General features: G+C 39.0%; 1 protein-coding gene across 3 annotated transcripts in view; it reads left to right on the forward strand.

The window, feature by feature from the left end:
* NMD3 (NMD3 ribosome export adaptor) overlaps nt 1-16,988 on the forward strand; it is a 36,975-nt gene that overhangs the window by 8,435 nt on the left and 11,552 nt on the right. For all 3 annotated transcript variants that reach the window (XM_016192068.2, XM_007531957.3, XM_060171895.1), the window contains 7 exons: nt 1,893-1,973; nt 2,706-2,834; nt 3,062-3,152; nt 8,723-8,801; nt 9,411-9,507; nt 12,328-12,445; nt 14,319-14,464. In XM_016192068.2, the coding sequence (XP_016047554.2) occupies nt 1,893-1,973; nt 2,706-2,834; nt 3,062-3,152; nt 8,723-8,801; nt 9,411-9,507; nt 12,328-12,445; nt 14,319-14,464 (741 nt within the window). The remainder of the gene's footprint in view (nt 1-1,892; nt 1,974-2,705; nt 2,835-3,061; nt 3,153-8,722; nt 8,802-9,410; nt 9,508-12,327; nt 12,446-14,318; nt 14,465-16,988) is intronic.

Here is a 16,988-nt window from a genome sequence, read left to right on the forward strand (position 1 = left end):
TTTATGACAAATGCAGTCATCCATCTCAGAAATTACAATAGTAACTGAAGCAAGGATTGATGCAGTTTAACCAATACCAGTTAGCCAAACAACACCTCAGGTCCAAGAAAAAATAGCAACCAAATTTAAATGAATGAGAAAGAAAAAGGAAAAAAGGGAAAGCAAGAATTAGACAATTATGCAAATCTACTGTCCACTGTAAATTCTAGGGATAGCAAGAGGAGAAAGGGAAGTAAGAGGAGAGTCCACTCTGAGTCAGATTTCTTCCCCAAAATAATTCACAAATGAGTATCATTGAATTCAGAAAGCAGAATAAGGAGGAGGGAAGAAAAGAACAGAAGAATAAGAAAAAAAAAAATAAAGAGCAGTGAAAGGAACAAGTTTTTGTTTTTGTTTTTGTTTATTTGAATTAGCTAGGAGGAGGAAAAAAGGGGAAAGTGGATGGAAGAGGTAGAATGAGACAAGTTTGTCTCACAATGGACAGGACAGCCAGTCACCTAACAATGGAAAAAAACAGTCACAGTTAATTTTGGTCAGCCTGTAGAAGGAGGGGGGATATAGTGATAATGAGATAAAATAGAGTAAAAAACCCTAACAGTCAGTCTGCAGCTTGGGGGGCTCAGGATTAGCTCAGGCAGCCTGAGCAAAGACCACCAATTGTGAAAACAAAAAAACAAAAAAACCTCCAGGTAGTCTTTCCCAGGCAGGGGTGAGGCTCTGATTGGTCAGATATTTTGTTACTCAACTAGAGCTTCTTCCACTTAGAAAAAAAAGAGAGAGAGAGGGAAATCAAATAGGAAAATAACTGGAATGACACCTCCGTTGAGTCAGGAATCTTGGTAAAGAAAAAAGCTTAGAGAGGAGCCTGCTAGTAGCAGCTTTCCAGCCCCTGGGCTCTAGTTTTGGGGTGGGGGGAGGGGTGCACTTCAGGGAATATCAGAAGATTTCCTTTCTCCTCCGTTTTCTAACCCAAGATTAAGTATGACACCTCCTTGGTGTCACACTTAGGACACCTTTTTCCCTGTCCTGCTGACAGTGTAATATCCTACCTATCCTCCCGCTGTTGTCGTCAGAGCTCAAGTCAGCAGCTGCCTCCAAGTTGCCATCTTGGCTCTGCACCCCCCCCCCCCCCAACTTTCTAAGGGGCATGGGAATAACACAGAACTGAAGCCTTCTCTGGTGTGATAGGGCTCCACTCAAACCTGGATCTTGCTTATGGCAAAGCAGATGTACTGTCATGTGAACTGTGACATTTTTAGATTAAGAGATTAAGTAAACCTCACCTGCCTCCATTTCTTTCATTTTCTGGACCTCTGAGTTCAGGTCACATAGAATACTTACTCAAATGACTGGAACAATTTTCATTTTTATTTTCCCACTGCATTCTCAAGACACCCATTTTGCCATATTGAACTACATTGTTTCTCACATATAACAAACTCTTTACCTCAGCTAATTTTGCTGATTTAGTATCTAAACACTGCTGTGGAGTTAGCATTCAGTGTTTGAGAATACCTGTAATAATTTTCTTTTTACCTTTTTGGGGCAGGGGGATGTGGGGTTAGCAAGGTTCTGTACTAAATAAAAGAAAGGATAGTCCTTGTAGAAGTTCATACATTTTGGGGGCAGGGGGATGTAGGGTTAGCAAGGTTCTGTACTTAATATCCTTGTAGAAGTTCATACATTTCCTGTAGTTAGCATAGGGACTTTTTTTTTTTTTTTTTTGCTTGAGTTAGAATATTATTATATTAATGCAGTCATTGAATTGTTATTTTATTTCCTTTTATTGCCATGCCTTGGATGGGAAATGTCCCCTTGTAGGGCTGGGGAGATAGCATGTTGATTATGCATATAAACTTAAATCTGTTACTTGTTTGCTTATCTTTTTGAAGGTACGGCTTGTAGATGCAGGCTTTGTTTGGACTGAGCCCCATTCTAAGAGACTTAAAGTTAAATTGACTATTCAGAAAGAGGTAAGTTGTACAGTCTTATGGTTAAAGTGGCTTTTGTGAGAATGAGGGACTGGCTAAGTTACTATGGCCTCATAAAAGGAAATAATCATGCTTTTAATCTGTTTGTGTATTTGTGTTTCTTCACAATATCTGCAAATGATCAGGTCATTAGTTCATAACTAGTAAGCCAAAATAATCTTCTATTTTATTTTCATTATGAAAAAAGATTGAAGTAAATTATGGGCTAAAGCAAAGACTTTTAAATTTAGCTTTTCATAATAATCAAACTCAATCAAACTGGATATGAAACCCAGGAATCTATTTGAAAATCTTATATGATTTCTGAAACAGCTAGGTTAAGGAATACTTTAGTTTTTGGAATTAAAGTAAAGAAATATTTTTAAGGATAAGCTTTATGCCAGATATAGATATATTGTTTGAAAAATTCTTCAATGAAAGGTAAATTAAAATGCTATTTCAATCTTTCTTGAAACAGTAATTTTTTTTTTTTAATAAGGGCTAAGAGACAGAATAGAGACACCTACAGCACTCCCTCTGCTAGTGTAAATTACTCCCTACAGCTGGGGACCAAGGGCTTAAACGGTTAGCCACCATCTGGCCATTATTACCTATTAAAACATTACTGATTTATTTTTGCTGATTTCAAAGTACGAAGTGAAAACATTTTGAGCTAACTTTTTAATCATACATCTTTTCAGTTCATACTGTTCTTTTTTTTTTTTTTCTTTTTAGGTGATGAATGGTGCTATCCTTCAACAGGTATTTGTAGTGGATTTTGTTGTTCAGTCCCAGATGTGTGGAGATTGCCATAGAGTAGAAGCTAAGGATTTTTGGAAGGCTGTGGTTCAGGTCCGGCAAAAGGTAAGGTGAAGAATGCATCTTCCACCTTAAACTCCAGCTTCATGAATTATAAACTGCTTAGACAACCTTCCAGGCACCGGGGTTCATGTTTCATTCACATAATGCAGCGCAGTCACATTTTAGATGTTCCTAAAGATTGGGTTTGTTTTTAAAAATCAGTTTGCTATCTCAATAAATGACTTCATTTTTACATTTCACTTACTAATCTTAATGTGTTTTATGTTTAGACTTTGCACAAAAAGACTTTCTACTATCTTGAACAATTGATTTTAAAATATGGAATGCATCAGAATACTCTCCGTATCAAAGAGATTCATGGTAAGATAAAACTTCAAAGCATTTGGGATGATACCAGTTTGAGAAGCTAGATAATCTTCCACTTTACTAATCTAGAATAATTGTGTCCTAAAGAGCTTTCAGGTGGTATCAGGCGGTGATACTGGGTTAGTCACACATAGTTTGAAGTACAAGGATCCCGGTGTCTTTCTCTCCCCTCTCTGTTTCCCCTCCTCTCTCAATTTATCTGTTCTATCCAATAAAAATGTGTGTGTGTGGGGGGGGCTTCCTCTTCCTCAGGTATTTTCCACATTCTTTCCCCTCTCCATGATGGTATAAAAACGAAGGTCAAATGTTTCAGAATTCTCTGGACCTCTTCTGCTAACAGTTCTCCCCCTCTGGAAGTATGTACCAAAATTGTTTATGGGATGCAGAAGATGGAAGTTCTGCCTTCTGTAGTTTCTTCTCTGTTGGACTTGGGCATTGACAGGTCAATCCATACCCCCAGCTTTTTTCTATCTATTTCAGTAGGGTAGGGCTTTAGGGAGGTGAGGCTCCAGGACACATTACTGAGATCGTCTGCCCAGGGAAGTCAGGATGCGATGGTAGTAGCTTCTGGAACTTGGTGGCTGAAAGGTGGCAAGATGTAAAGCAGGTCACGTTTAATAAACAGGAACTGAAGAACAGTAATAGAACCAATGAGAATGGGAATCCTAGGGTGAAAAGAAGCTTAACATGTTTGTTTTTAGGTATGCTCTTAGGGACCCAGGACTTAAGTAATCAATAAGGTGATTTTGTACATAAAGGGCTTTGCTACAGCCTGTGCATCTATTTGTGGCTCTCCAGTAGTTAAACATACCTTTGTTCTGAGTAACTTGAGTGACTCTTGTGGTAAGGAAGAGCAATAGTTGTTACTCCTGAAGGGGTATTCTCCTTCTGTCCATCTGTCTTCCTTGGAGCTTTGCCACTGTGCATCAACTTTTGCATATAGAGAACAACCAATGCTTCCTTTGCAATGTGTGTGTTTTGGGGGGGTGGTGGTCACTTTTAAGCTGTGCTACATGCATGCAAAACTAGCTCCCATCCAGGTGAACTTTCTTGCCACCTATGTTTTGTAGTTACTTTGAAAATTAAAGAGGTTGGCACCAGCAAAATAATTTGTTGGGAAATTGTGCAGATGTGGTCGAGCTTGGCAGAGCCCACAAACCACCCTATTTCCATGCTAGTATGGCCCGCCCCTGTATCTACATACTAATCTTCTGCTTTGTCTTATAAATGATTAAAGGTCTCCCTCCTAGGTCCCCACAGAGGATTTAGTTGGCTAATTCCTGCCAACTAAATCTCTGGCAGTGGTTGCTAAGGAAGCCCTTACCATTTCCAGCCCCTCCCACTTATGGTATTATAAAAGCCACTTCTGTTTCTGGTTTCTCTCTCTTCTAAATCCAGACCTAGGAAGTCAAGGTGCAGACTGGGAGGTAGACTCTGGCCATTGCTGCTGGCTCCACATGGCTTAACCAGGTGTGTTCACACCTGACTCTGGGGCATCCACATGAATAAAGATTTGTATTGCTACTGTCACAAGCTTGGTTCCTGGATCATCTCTCCCACCTGCGACGCTAACCCACCATTGGCAAGGGGGTGTTTGGCCTGCCAGGCGAAGAGACTTGTGGCCTGTCAGGCGAAGGGGCTATTTGGCGTTGTAGAGTCCCAAGATGGCTGCAAAGTCCATGGACTGCTGCAGTCAGTCCTTGAGAAGCCCAGCAACGTAAAGGGAGTGTCCAAGAGGTGTACCGGCAAGTCCAATAGAAGCATCAGTCCAGTGCCAATGAACAAGGGGAAGAAATGCCAATAGAAGAAACGTCTATCTCAATGGGGGAGGACAACCACTGGAATTTTGCTTTTCTGTAGAGAGTGAGCTGAAACCACCAAAAGTTGACAGGTGAAGCAGAAGCAGGAAGGGCAGACAGTGATGGACGAGAGAAAGGCAGTAAGAAAGTTCTGTCCTTGTAGTCTGCCAATCAGGTTCTCCAAATTGTGTCAGGTCACATCTTGGGTTTGGGGGGGGGGATGCTATAGTCCTGTCATCTTGTGGGCGATGTCAGAGGATAAGGGTCCAAATGGATTTTTTGGTAATTCCCTGTGAAAGAAACACAAATCTGCTTCCCATGATTAGCAGGGCATCTGGTTCGAATTTTTATATATATTAAAAGAGATTTAATGTAGTTAGTGCCTTAGCCCACTGAATATAGGGGGATGTATCCCCTATTTTTTCTTTACTTAATTGGGCCTAGACGTTTGGTGGGCCTTCTCAACAACAGTTTGTCTTTGGGGGTTGTAAGAGATGTTTGTGGTATAGGTGATGTTATAAAGGGAAAACATCTTTAAATTGTTGGCTGACAAAAGCAGGTCTATAGTGGCAAAATAAGATACACCAGTTAATTGTAGAAAATTGTGAAAGTTGTTAAGTTGTATATAGCAGGGCTTCTATATAGTTTTAATACCTTACCATATAAGCAGATGCTTCTTCAGGTGAAGGCTTGACATAGCTGTAAACATTTATATGTGAAGAAAAAAACTTGTAACAAATTAGAAGTTTACTATAATTGATAACTCAATTATAATTGATTTAAATACCTTTATAGTTTTGGAAGGCCTTTCTAGTATGATTTTAAGGTTGTTTAAACAATTTAAGTTCAATAAAATGTGGAAAGGTAAAGAGAAGAACCATTGTTAGAAGCCTCAGGCATGAGAATCATTAGCATAGCCATTATGTGATCTATCACTCACCCAGGCTGGTTCTACCTCTTTAATTGAGAAGTTATATGAGAGCTTAACATATTAATAGCATCTTTTCTACCTTTTGCCACATCCATTTAAGATGGAGACACACCCCAGGTGTGCAATACCTATTTTGAAAGACTGAATTTTAAAGAAAATAAATTTAAAGGTTAACCTAGTTTTTATGGAGTCTCTGTAGTAGGATCTTCAGACCAAATTTATTTAAAATATATTGATTTTTACCTTAGACTTTAAACAAACTCAGGTTACTTAAGAGAGTTAACACATGTTAGTGACAGTGTTTCTTAGAACATTTATAATGTCAGATTGATGCCAGATTTGTTGTGTACTAATTTCCACAAGATTAGTTCACAGGGCATTTTGGGGGCCCCTCCAAAAGTGTCCTGTATAGAGAATTTGTATTTTAATTTTGGAGATGATGAATCGTCACATTAAATGTTTAGACTTTTACCTTAAATACTCAGTTGCTTTAGCAAATTAATTTTACCTTTATAAGAATCATGGTGAAAACTCCTTCATTTAACTTTGCCTGGTAAGAATGTATCTTCAGAGTTACACTTTTAACCTTAAAGTTAATGTTTACCAAACTTGAAGTACACACATAAACATGTAGTCTTTAACACATAGGAGAAAAACTTGTTACGAAGGCATATCATGTCAAACACAAATTTAGATCTGTACTGTCTTAGTTGAACCATTTTTACTCACACAGTTTAAGACTAAACGTTTCACATTTATACCAAGACTTAAAAAAAAAAAAAAAAAACCAAGAGGGGGAAAGAAAAAAAATTTAGGATTGTTTCTGGATGTCTCCTGAAATCATGGCTGCGTCTAGCTAGCATTTTTATATAAAGTCAGTTAAGTTTCAGAGTACTCTGAGCAAAATGTGTCATGTAAAAAAATTTAGTCATTCAAATCACTCTCTTACAAAACACAACTGGAAGCAGAGGGGCAGACAGCAAGCTTAAGATATTCAGAGAGACCGAGGAGGGAGAGAGAATCGATAGGGAGGTTTTGTTTTTGGACTCTATAAACCAGATTTTTAAGATCTCGCTATGTTGCATTATGGGTCTTGGATGGCATCCTGCTTCTGGCAAAAGTGCCAGGGGGAGGCTGCAGAAGTGGTGGTGGCAGCCAGAGACATGTCTGCTGAAACGGGAGCCGCGGGGAGCCACTAAATGAAATGCAGAGGGCTTAGGGTGGGTCAGGATTGGGGCAGGCTTTGCTTTCTCTAGAAAGCATGTATGGTGCTGGGCAAGCAGAATGACCTGCTTTGTTAAATCTTGGATCTTAGTCTCAAGGTCCCTTAGACTGGGGCCATTTCCCAAATTAGAGTTGCCCTTCTCTGCAGGAGGTTTGGGTGCTGCCCCCCTCCGTGAATCTCCCAAGTGTATGATCACTGATCACAGTCAAGAGGAACCAAGGTGTGGCCCAGAGCAATGTCCCAGAGACAGAGAAACTGTCTAGAGAAAAAGAAGTAGAGGGTTTGGGAATCCTCTTGATAAAGAGGAAGGTTGCCCATGATAGAGGTGTCTCAGCAAAATAAGAAGAGGGAGAAAAAGAACCGCAGTGCCTTCGTAAAAGGCTGCAGAGAGCCAAGTGGCCATATACTTATCTGGGGGCTGGGGCGCCTTCGTACTTCTTCCTGAAGGCGGGGCCGGGCGGGGGGGGGGGGGGTGTCCCACATTGGTGCGCCAAATATCAGGCTAGTGTTGCAGGTGGGAGAGATGATCCAAGAACCAAGCTTGTGGCCAATACAAATCTTTATTCATGTGGGTGCCCCAGAGTCAGGTGTGATCACACCTGGTTAAGCCACGTGGAGCCAGCCGCAGTGGCCAGCATCCACGTCCTGTCTGCACCCTGACCTCCTCTAGGTCTGGACTTGGAAGAGAGAGAAACCAGAAACAGAAGTGGCTTTTATAATACCATAAGTGGGAGGGGCTGGAAATGGTAAGGGCTTTCTTAGCAACCATTGGCAGGGATTTAGTTGGCAGGAATTAGCCAACTAAATCCTCTGTGGGGACCTAGGAGGGAGACCTTTAATCATTTATAAGACAAAGCAGAAGATTGGTATGTAGATATGGGGGTGGGCCATACTAGCATGGAAATAAGGTGGTCTGTGGGCTCTGCAAGCTTGACCACATCTGTATAATTTCCCAACAATAATTCAGTTGGACAGTGTCTACTTTGCCATGTTTGTGATGCAGTTTTGCTGCTGTTGTCTATTTCACTCTCTCTGCCTGTCTCTTTTTTAAGTAAAGTAGTAAATTTTGATATTTCTTAATGCAAAGAAATTAATGTTTTCTCCTACTAGTTCTCTTAAGTGGTTCTCTATCCTTAGGTGGTTTTTTTCCTTTTACTTGAAGTGGGGAGTAGCAATGAGTGGCTTCTCTCTTACCCTTTAGTTGTTGATATTTCTGTTATTTTATATGTCTATATACTTTTTTTTTCTAAGTTGGAGGTGTTGCTGGGAAAGGGAGAGTAAGGGTAGGCAGGCTCTGTAGTTGCTCTAGGACTTGTGAAATTTCTCTGGTGCTGGGACCTTTGTTAATGGTGAGACCTGGAACCCTGCTTTTCACATTCTCAGATGGTGAAGTGGGACCTCTATTGGGTGAGGTACCTCCCAGCTCATTGTTTTTTTGACCCCAAAAGAGGTCTTGTGACTTCATATTAAACAAAGTTTTAAGTGATATGAAATACTTTATCTGTTGTGGCCTCAGTATAATTTTTTTTCTGCATACAGTTGTGGTGTAGTTAGGTTAGTAGAGAAATATTTTATTGTGAAATGATTTGCATGTAACTTTTTTTTAAAGATGGTCTGGATTTCTATTATTCTTCAAAACAACATGCTCAGAAGATGGTAGAATTTCTTCATTCCACAGTTCCCTGTAGGTATGTTCTGAACCCAATTTACTTAATCCGAGAACCTGGGAAATGAATGTAGGTCACCTTCAGTCTTCGGATTTAGAAAGTTTCAACTATGTTAAAATAATTTTAAAAATTGATAGGAATATTTAAATGTTTAATTGCTTAAACAAAACAAAAAGACATTAACTAATAAGCATGTAAACTTTCCTTTGGATAGCTCTACTATATCCACATTCATCAGTAAATACTTTTAAGGCTGGTCTACCAGTAGTGTATATCAGCAAGAAAAAAGTTTAAAATGAAGTTTGAGCCGTCTGGGGAGAAGCTTCATGGAGTTAAACCCCTAAAATGGAAAGTTTTTAGAGAAAACAATGTAAACAAAGTCTTGTAGGAGATGTACTGTGACGTATAATATTGGCCTAACCCAGGGGCATGTCTTAAAGGTTTTTAGTTGATGTGGATTAGCAGATAACTTGTAAACTGGTGAAGATTTTCAAATACAAGCAGATAAAATTTAACATCATAGCAGGCATCAAAAATAGTTTTTAGACCATGGATGATATGAGATTTGGTGAAAAATAACATTCCTGAAATTATAGAAGACTTTTTGTATTATTTTTTTTCTCTTAATAGATACAAAGCATCACAGAGACTGATCTCTCAGGATATCCATAGTAACACATATAATTACAAAAGCACCTTTTCTGTGGAAATTGTTCCAATATGCAAGGTACTTTTCCTCAATTAACTTATGTTCACAAAAGAGAATTATAATTAACTGATTTATAAATCTACAATATAAGCTCCCAGCTTTCTTCTGAGGTTGGCTAGAAAACTGAGAGAAATGAGTGGTAGTGCAGCGGGTTAAGTGCACTTGATGCGAAGCACAAGGACGGGCCTAAGGATCCTGATTCGAGCCCCCGGCTCCCCACCTGCAGGGGAGTCGCTTCACAGGCAGTGAGGCAGGTCTGCAGGTGTCTTTCTTCCCCTTCTCTCTCCATTTCTCTCTGTCCTATTTAAAGACGACATCAGTAACAACAACAATAATAACTACAGAAATAAAAGGGAAAATAAATAAAAAAAATTTTAAAGAAAATTTAGAGAAATGGGAACCAGCTGATGATGTATCTGATTAAGCAGGTACATCATTATAGCTTGCAAGGACCCTGGTTCAATTCCCTGGTCCCCACCTGCAGGGGGAAAGCTTCATGAATGGTGAAGCAATGCTGCAGGTGTCTCTCTGTCTCCCCCACTTTTCTCAATTTCTCTCTCTATACCATAATATATTTAAATTTTAAAAAGTAAAAAATTAGAGATATGCTCTTGAATGGTTCTGAAATTGAGCCATATTAAAAAGTACAAATCATTACACCTATAAGTGTACCACTGCAAAGATCTCACTGCAGTTTTTTTAATATCCATTTTTTTCTTAAAATTGTGTTCCTGGTGAACACATGGCAGAGCTTATGAAACTGAATATAGGAAGGAGCATTATAATTGCCAGTGAACCATGTTATGGTATCTATAAAATTGATCTTGACAAGATGAAATTAAACGGTTGTGGTAATGCTTATAAAATCATCTCTGTAATTTAAAAATAATCTGAATAACATTTAACCAAAAAAAAAAAAACCTTGCAATATAAATGAATTAAAATTCAGTAACCCAGGAGGTGATAATTAGATAAAAGTATTGGAGTCTGAAACATGAGTTAAGGGCCTGAGTTGAGCTGCACATGCCAGAGTCATGCTCTGGCTTCTCCCCGACCCTCCGCACTAAATACTGGCTTGTCAGAAAAGTCCTGGCCTATTTTTTATTTTTCTATGCAAAAATGTGTCATAGCTTTTCTGGCAATCTAATATAAAACGTTTGAAAATGTTTTTTTATATAACAACTGTTAATGGAAAACTGTTGAGATTTTTTTTTTCCTTGAGATCATCATATGGGGACTTAAATTAATTTTTTAAAAATTATTTATTGGATAAAGATACTGAGAGGGAAGTAGGGCATAGAGAGGGATAGAGGAAGAGAAACACCTGAAGCACTGCTTCACTCATAAAGCTTGCCCTCTGCAGGTGGGGGTTGGGGGCTTGAACCCAGGTGTTTGTGCATTATATGTGTATTCAACCAGGTGTGCCACCTCCCAGCCCTTGAGTCACTGTTTAAATCACTAGGGAGTTGTCTGAGTGGGGAAAAAGGTTGGATCAAGAGCAGTAGAATTATGCATATTTGTAGTCTCAGCTTTATATAGATAAACATATCAAGAATAAGGATAAGGGGAGATAAGAGGTTGTTCCTGTATCGAAGACTGTGTTATAAACCATTAATCCCCAATATAAGAACAATGATAGCTATAATAATTTATTGTGAGTACTTTCTATCAAGCTAATACCTAAGGATATAGTTTTGCCTTTTCATATTTCATGATTGGGGTTGGGGTAAATCATTTTATTTGGTGGATGAGAAATATGAAAGTTGAGAAATTGAAATGACAAAGCCAGAGTTAGAACTGCACATTTTCTCCTTTTAATGTTTACATAGAGCAATGAGAATTCAAATTTTACCCATATGTCAATAACTGACTATATTTAATGTAAACCATTAAATTGCCTTAATTAAAAAAAAAATAATTCACACTTAAATAAGATTTATCTGAATGTATGGTTTGGTGAAAATACTTTGAGAAGTTTGTTCTTGTGCTTTTATTCTATATATATATATATATATATATATATATATATACACACACACACATATATTCATGAATGTGTGGTTTATGTCTTTTTTTTTTAAGGCTGGCATTTCAGAGTGAAACCTGAGCACTACTGTAGTGCATGGGTTCTAGGGTGAAGCTGGAGTGTTAAGAATGCAGGTCTAGCACTCCACTAGTTTTGCTGTTTTCCCATCTGCTCTTTTGGTTATGTCCAGTGTTCAGCTGATCCAGGCTGACTTTTTCAGACGTAAACATCACAGCACCAAAGCTTTCTCCAGTGTGAGGGCCACCCTTGAGCCTATTTTGCTAGCCTCCTACTCTTTTTTAATAATGTGGTACCAGAGGATATGTGGGAAGGAGCTTTGGGTCTCACACATGTGTGATACTGCTAAACAACCTTCCCAGCCCAGTTTTTCTTTCTATATTTTTAGGTGTGTGTGTGTGTGTGTGTGTGTGTGTGTGTGTGTGTGTCCGTCCTTCCCAGCCCAGTTTTTCATTCTATATTTTTAGATTAGATAGATGATAGATAGGCAGGCAGGCAGGCAGGCAGGCAGAGACAGACAGGAAAGACAATTCTCCTTAGCATTCCTCTAGTATTCCTTGGCACTTCTATATAGTGCCATCAATAAGTCTAGAGCTGCATGCATGGTAAAGATTAAATTCTTCTAGTTATCTCCCAAACCAGTTCTTTAATTTAGGCCCATTGTTGATACTTAAAACTACTAAGAATACTTAAATATGGGCAGATGTACATGAATCAGTTTTACATTGATAACTTGTTTATTGGGATACATACTTAGAATTTACCTTAGTCTAAATATTATTTTTTACACCTAGGATAATGTTGTTTGCCTGTCTCCAAAACTGGCACAAAACCTGGGAAATATGAGCCAGATTTGCGTATGTATTCGAGTAACCAGTGCTATTCATCTCATCGACCCACAGACTCTACAAGGTGACTTTCAAGAACCATTTACATTGATATTTTGTTAGTGAGCAGTAATGATTTATATTAATTCTAGTCTCAGTAATACTGTTATGAAAAAAATAGTTACCATCTTTACTATTGTTAAGTCTTAGAAAACATTGACTTTTTTTTTTATTAGTAATTTAATAAAGATCAACAAGATTGTTGGATAGAATGGGTACGATCCCATACAGTTCCCACCACCAGAGTTCTGTATTCCATCCCCTCCATTGGAAACTTCCCTATTCTTTATCCTACTGGGAGTATGGACAAAAAGATTTTTATGGGGAGCAGAAGGTGGGAGGTTTGGCTTCTGTAATTGCTTCTCTGCTGAACATGGACATTGACCAATAGATTCATACCCCCAGCTTTTTTCTGTCTTTCCCTAGTGGGGTACCAGGCTCTGGGGAAGTGGGTTTCTTGTCCACATTGGTGAGGTCATCTGCCCAGGAAAGTCAGGTTGGCATCATGGCACCACCTGCAACTTGGTGGCTAAAAAGCATTAAGATATAAATCAGAACAAATGGTTTAATAACCAGGAACCTAAAGGTAAGTATAACAGTTGATATTTGGGAGTCTTCATGTTGGAAGAAGCTACAAAGTCTATTTTAGGTGCATTCCAAGGGACCCATGACTTTACTGATTATTTTTCCTGAGCCTTACAGCTAACGTGCAGGTGCACTAAAAGTATTCTCTGGTATAAGGGTGTCAGAGTTGGAAATAGGACTAGAAAGCTGGATCAGGGCAGAGAGTAGTTCCCAAATATGGGGAAAATATGAAAATACTGCTAACTGTAAACCGCACCCATCAGACCTAGAGCCCATGTCTATCCATATATAGCACAGGAGCCTGTGTAATGTCTATGTCCCTTTAGTTTGCATTCCATGGTCATAGTTAGGAACATTTTAGACTTCACTCATGTCAGGATCCATCTTCCTCAAGTGGCAGAGTATGTTGACCCGGCCTCTCTTGGGAGAGTCGGGGAAGTTTTTGCCATTGTTGTTCCACATTGAGTGTAAGATCCTATAAAGGCCCACAAGAGGAAAATACTAAAAATTTAAGGCTTTTAATGTTGTATTCTTTAAATTGAAGCACCATTTCTTTGAACTTCAGAACATTTATTGTTTTAGCTGTTTATTTTTACTGAAATTAGCCCATTTCTGTCATGTAACTATTATGACTAGTAGAAGTTTACTGTCAATTTACGGTGAGTAGCAAAATTTGGAATATTCGTTTTTCATTTTAATCTAGTTGGACATTGATTTCAGTTAGGATTTAAATTGACTTTTCATTACTGTGCTTGTAAAAAATCATTTTCTTTTTAAGACTTTATAAAAGACCTCATGTTGATAGATGTCTTAGGGCTTGGCTATATCCCCTGCTTATTGATTTTCATATTTATTACAGTGAAACTTTAAATTATAAGAAAATAAAGTTGAGTTTATTTTAATAACACACTCACTATGAATTCACTTGGGAATTTAATTTAGCAGTTACTATTTTAAGTTTGTAGGTGGTCATTACTTACCTGTCAGATTGACCTAAGTAGCTGAAGTGACTGACAATGTTTCTCAAACAATGTGCCATCACATTGAACAAACACAGAGCTACTGGTTGTATCTCATCTTGTTTAGAACTGCTTACTTTATAGCTGTGAGTGTGATCACATAAGATGTGATTGGCAGCTGATGTTTTTCTTGTCCAGGGAGATAGTTTGGGCTCATTTATGGAAATCAGTGATAGCCCTAGACACTCAAGTGTTGGATTGATTCCTGCTCATTGGATGCTCACAAGCTTACATTTACCAAATTCTAGTTAACACTTGTCTCCCCCCCCCTTAATATGCTCTCTTCATTTATAGTGGCAGATATTGATGGAAACACATTCTGGAGTCACCCATTCAGTAGTTTGTGCCATCCAAAACAACTGGAAGAGTTTATTGTAATGGAATGCAGTATAGTAAGAGATGTGAAACGCAATGCAGGCTCAGGAATGATATCAAAAAAGGTAAATGATGGGAGTCGGGCGGTAGCACAGCGGGTTAAGCGCATCTGGCATAAGGACCCAGTTCGAGCCCCCGACTCCCCACCTGTCGCTTCACAGGCAGTGAAGGAGGTCTGCAGGTGTCTATATTCCTCTCCCTCCTCAGTATTCTCCCCCTCCATTTCTCTCTGTCCTACCTAACAACAACAATAATAACTACAACAATGAAAAACAACAAGGTCAACTAAATAAATATTAAAAAAGGAAAAAAAAAAAGAAAAGGTAAGTGACACCATGTCCACGCTTTTCCAGAGTAACTTTGGATTTAAAAAGACTATAAATGGTTCAGAAGTACAGTTCTGCATCTCTTCAAAATACAGTACTACATCCTTTAGTGTTTCTTTTTTTCTGCTTGTTTAACATGTCCCTGTAGTATTTTTATAAGACTTTTTATTAATAAGAGATAGGCATAATCATTGCTGGGAATTGAATTCAGGGCTCCATTCACCAAAGTTTGAACTACCCACTGTGTCATTTCAAAGACAACACTGCTCTACTGCTGCTGATTTAGTTGATTACTCTCATTAAATTTTCAAATGTCCCACTTGGTCATGATGTTCAATTCTCTCTATATGTTGTTGAATTCAGTTTTCTGACATTTTTATGAGGACATTTGTGTCTATGTTCTTGCAGAACTTTATTTAACTTGGTTGTTAATTTTTTATTATTTATTTATTTTTAATTTTTTATTTAAGAAAGGATTAATGAACAAAAACATAAGGTAGGAGGGGTACAACTCCACACAATTCCCACCACCCAATCTCCATAACCGATCCCCTCCCATGATAGCTATCCCATTCTCTAGCCCTCTGGGAGCATGGACCCAGGATCGTTGAGGGTTGCAGAAGGTAGAAGGTCTGGCTTCTGTAATTGCTTCCCCGCTGAACATGGGCGTTGACTGGTCAGTCCATACTCCCAGTCTGCCTCTCTCTTTCCCTAGTAAGGTGTGTCTCTGGGGAAGCTGAGCTCCAGGACACAATGGTGGGGTCTTCAATCCAGGAAAGCCTGGCCAGCATCCTGGTGGCATCTGGAACCTGGTGATTGAAAAGAGAGTTAACATACGAAGCCAAACAATTTTTTGAGCAATCATGGATCCCAAGCTTGGAATAGTGGAGAGGAAGTGTTAGGGAGGTACTCACTGCAAACTCTAGTGTACTTCTGCTTTCAGGTATATATTTTGCAGTAGTTTATGGATACATGTGAACATAAGCTCTCTCTCACAGAAACTGGTGTATATATAGGTTATGGGACTTTGTTAGAAAGTGAACCACCTGAGATGAAATTAGAGTGTACTATAAAAGGAAAGGTCTCACCCGAGTAATGAAGCTGAAGGGTTGTCATTCCACACGTGAAGTCTCTGGACAGTCTGAGGTGAAGCATGTTGAGGTGGCAATCATTGCTTTGGTTAGGTTGTGATCAGCGGATGCAATATTATTTGGTTTGGATTGGGAGACGCATACGGGAAAGTGGGCCCTATCCAAGGGTTCCAGGACTGAGGGAAGTAGTGGCTCTATTATAATGGAGATGTGAGGTTCCTGCTATCTTAGGGTTCAAAAAGACAATGGATAGTTAATGTTATCATCACATTATTTGTTAATTGGGTTAACTTTGAAAAGTCCTTTTGTTATGGTTTGCTGTACAATATCCAGTATCTTGTATATAGCTGTGCTATTGGATGCTTCTAATCTACTTGGTCTAGGCTTTTGAGAGAGTCCGCATATCAAATACACAGCCTATATATTAAAAAGATTCAGTTTGTGTTTTGAGAAACTTTTGAGACTTACAACTGATTTTCCCCCTCTCATATTAATTAACTACTGATTTATATGTCTACATTTTGTTAGGAGTGTACATAAACACCAGTCCCACCACCAAAAGACTGTGACCCATCCCAGCCGCCCACTCCCACCCCCCACTGGCCCAGGAAGCTACATGTCTACCCCTCACCACAGGATTTTTACTTTGATGCCCTACTTACAATTTGATCAGGTCCTGCTTTTAGTTTACCTTTCAGATCTTCTTAGTCAACTTCTGTTGATGAGTGGGATCATCCCATACTCATCTTTATCTTTCTGACTTAGCTCACTTAACATAATTCCTTCTAGCTCTGTCCAAGATGGGTCAGAGAAGGTGGGTTCATTGTTCTTGATAGCTGCATAGTATTCCATTCCACAGCTTTCTCAGCCACTCATCTGTTGTTGGGCACCTGGGTTGCTTCCAGGTTTTAGCTATTATGAATTGTGCTGCTATGAACATAGGAGTACACACCTCTTTTTGGTTGGGTGTTGTGGAGTCCTTGGGGTATAGCCCCAGGAGAGGAATTACTGGGTCATATGGAAGGTCCATGTCTAGCCTTCTGAGAGTTTTCCAGACTGCTCTCCACAGAGGCTGTACCAATTTACATTCCCACCAGCAATGTAAAAGGGTTCCTCTGTCCCCACATCCTCTCCAGCATTTGTTGCTGCTGTCCTTTTTGATGTATGCCATT

This window comes from Erinaceus europaeus, chromosome 14, assembly GCF_950295315.1.
Source record: "Erinaceus europaeus chromosome 14, mEriEur2.1, whole genome shotgun sequence".
NCBI lineage: Eukaryota > Metazoa > Chordata > Mammalia > Eulipotyphla > Erinaceidae > Erinaceus > Erinaceus europaeus.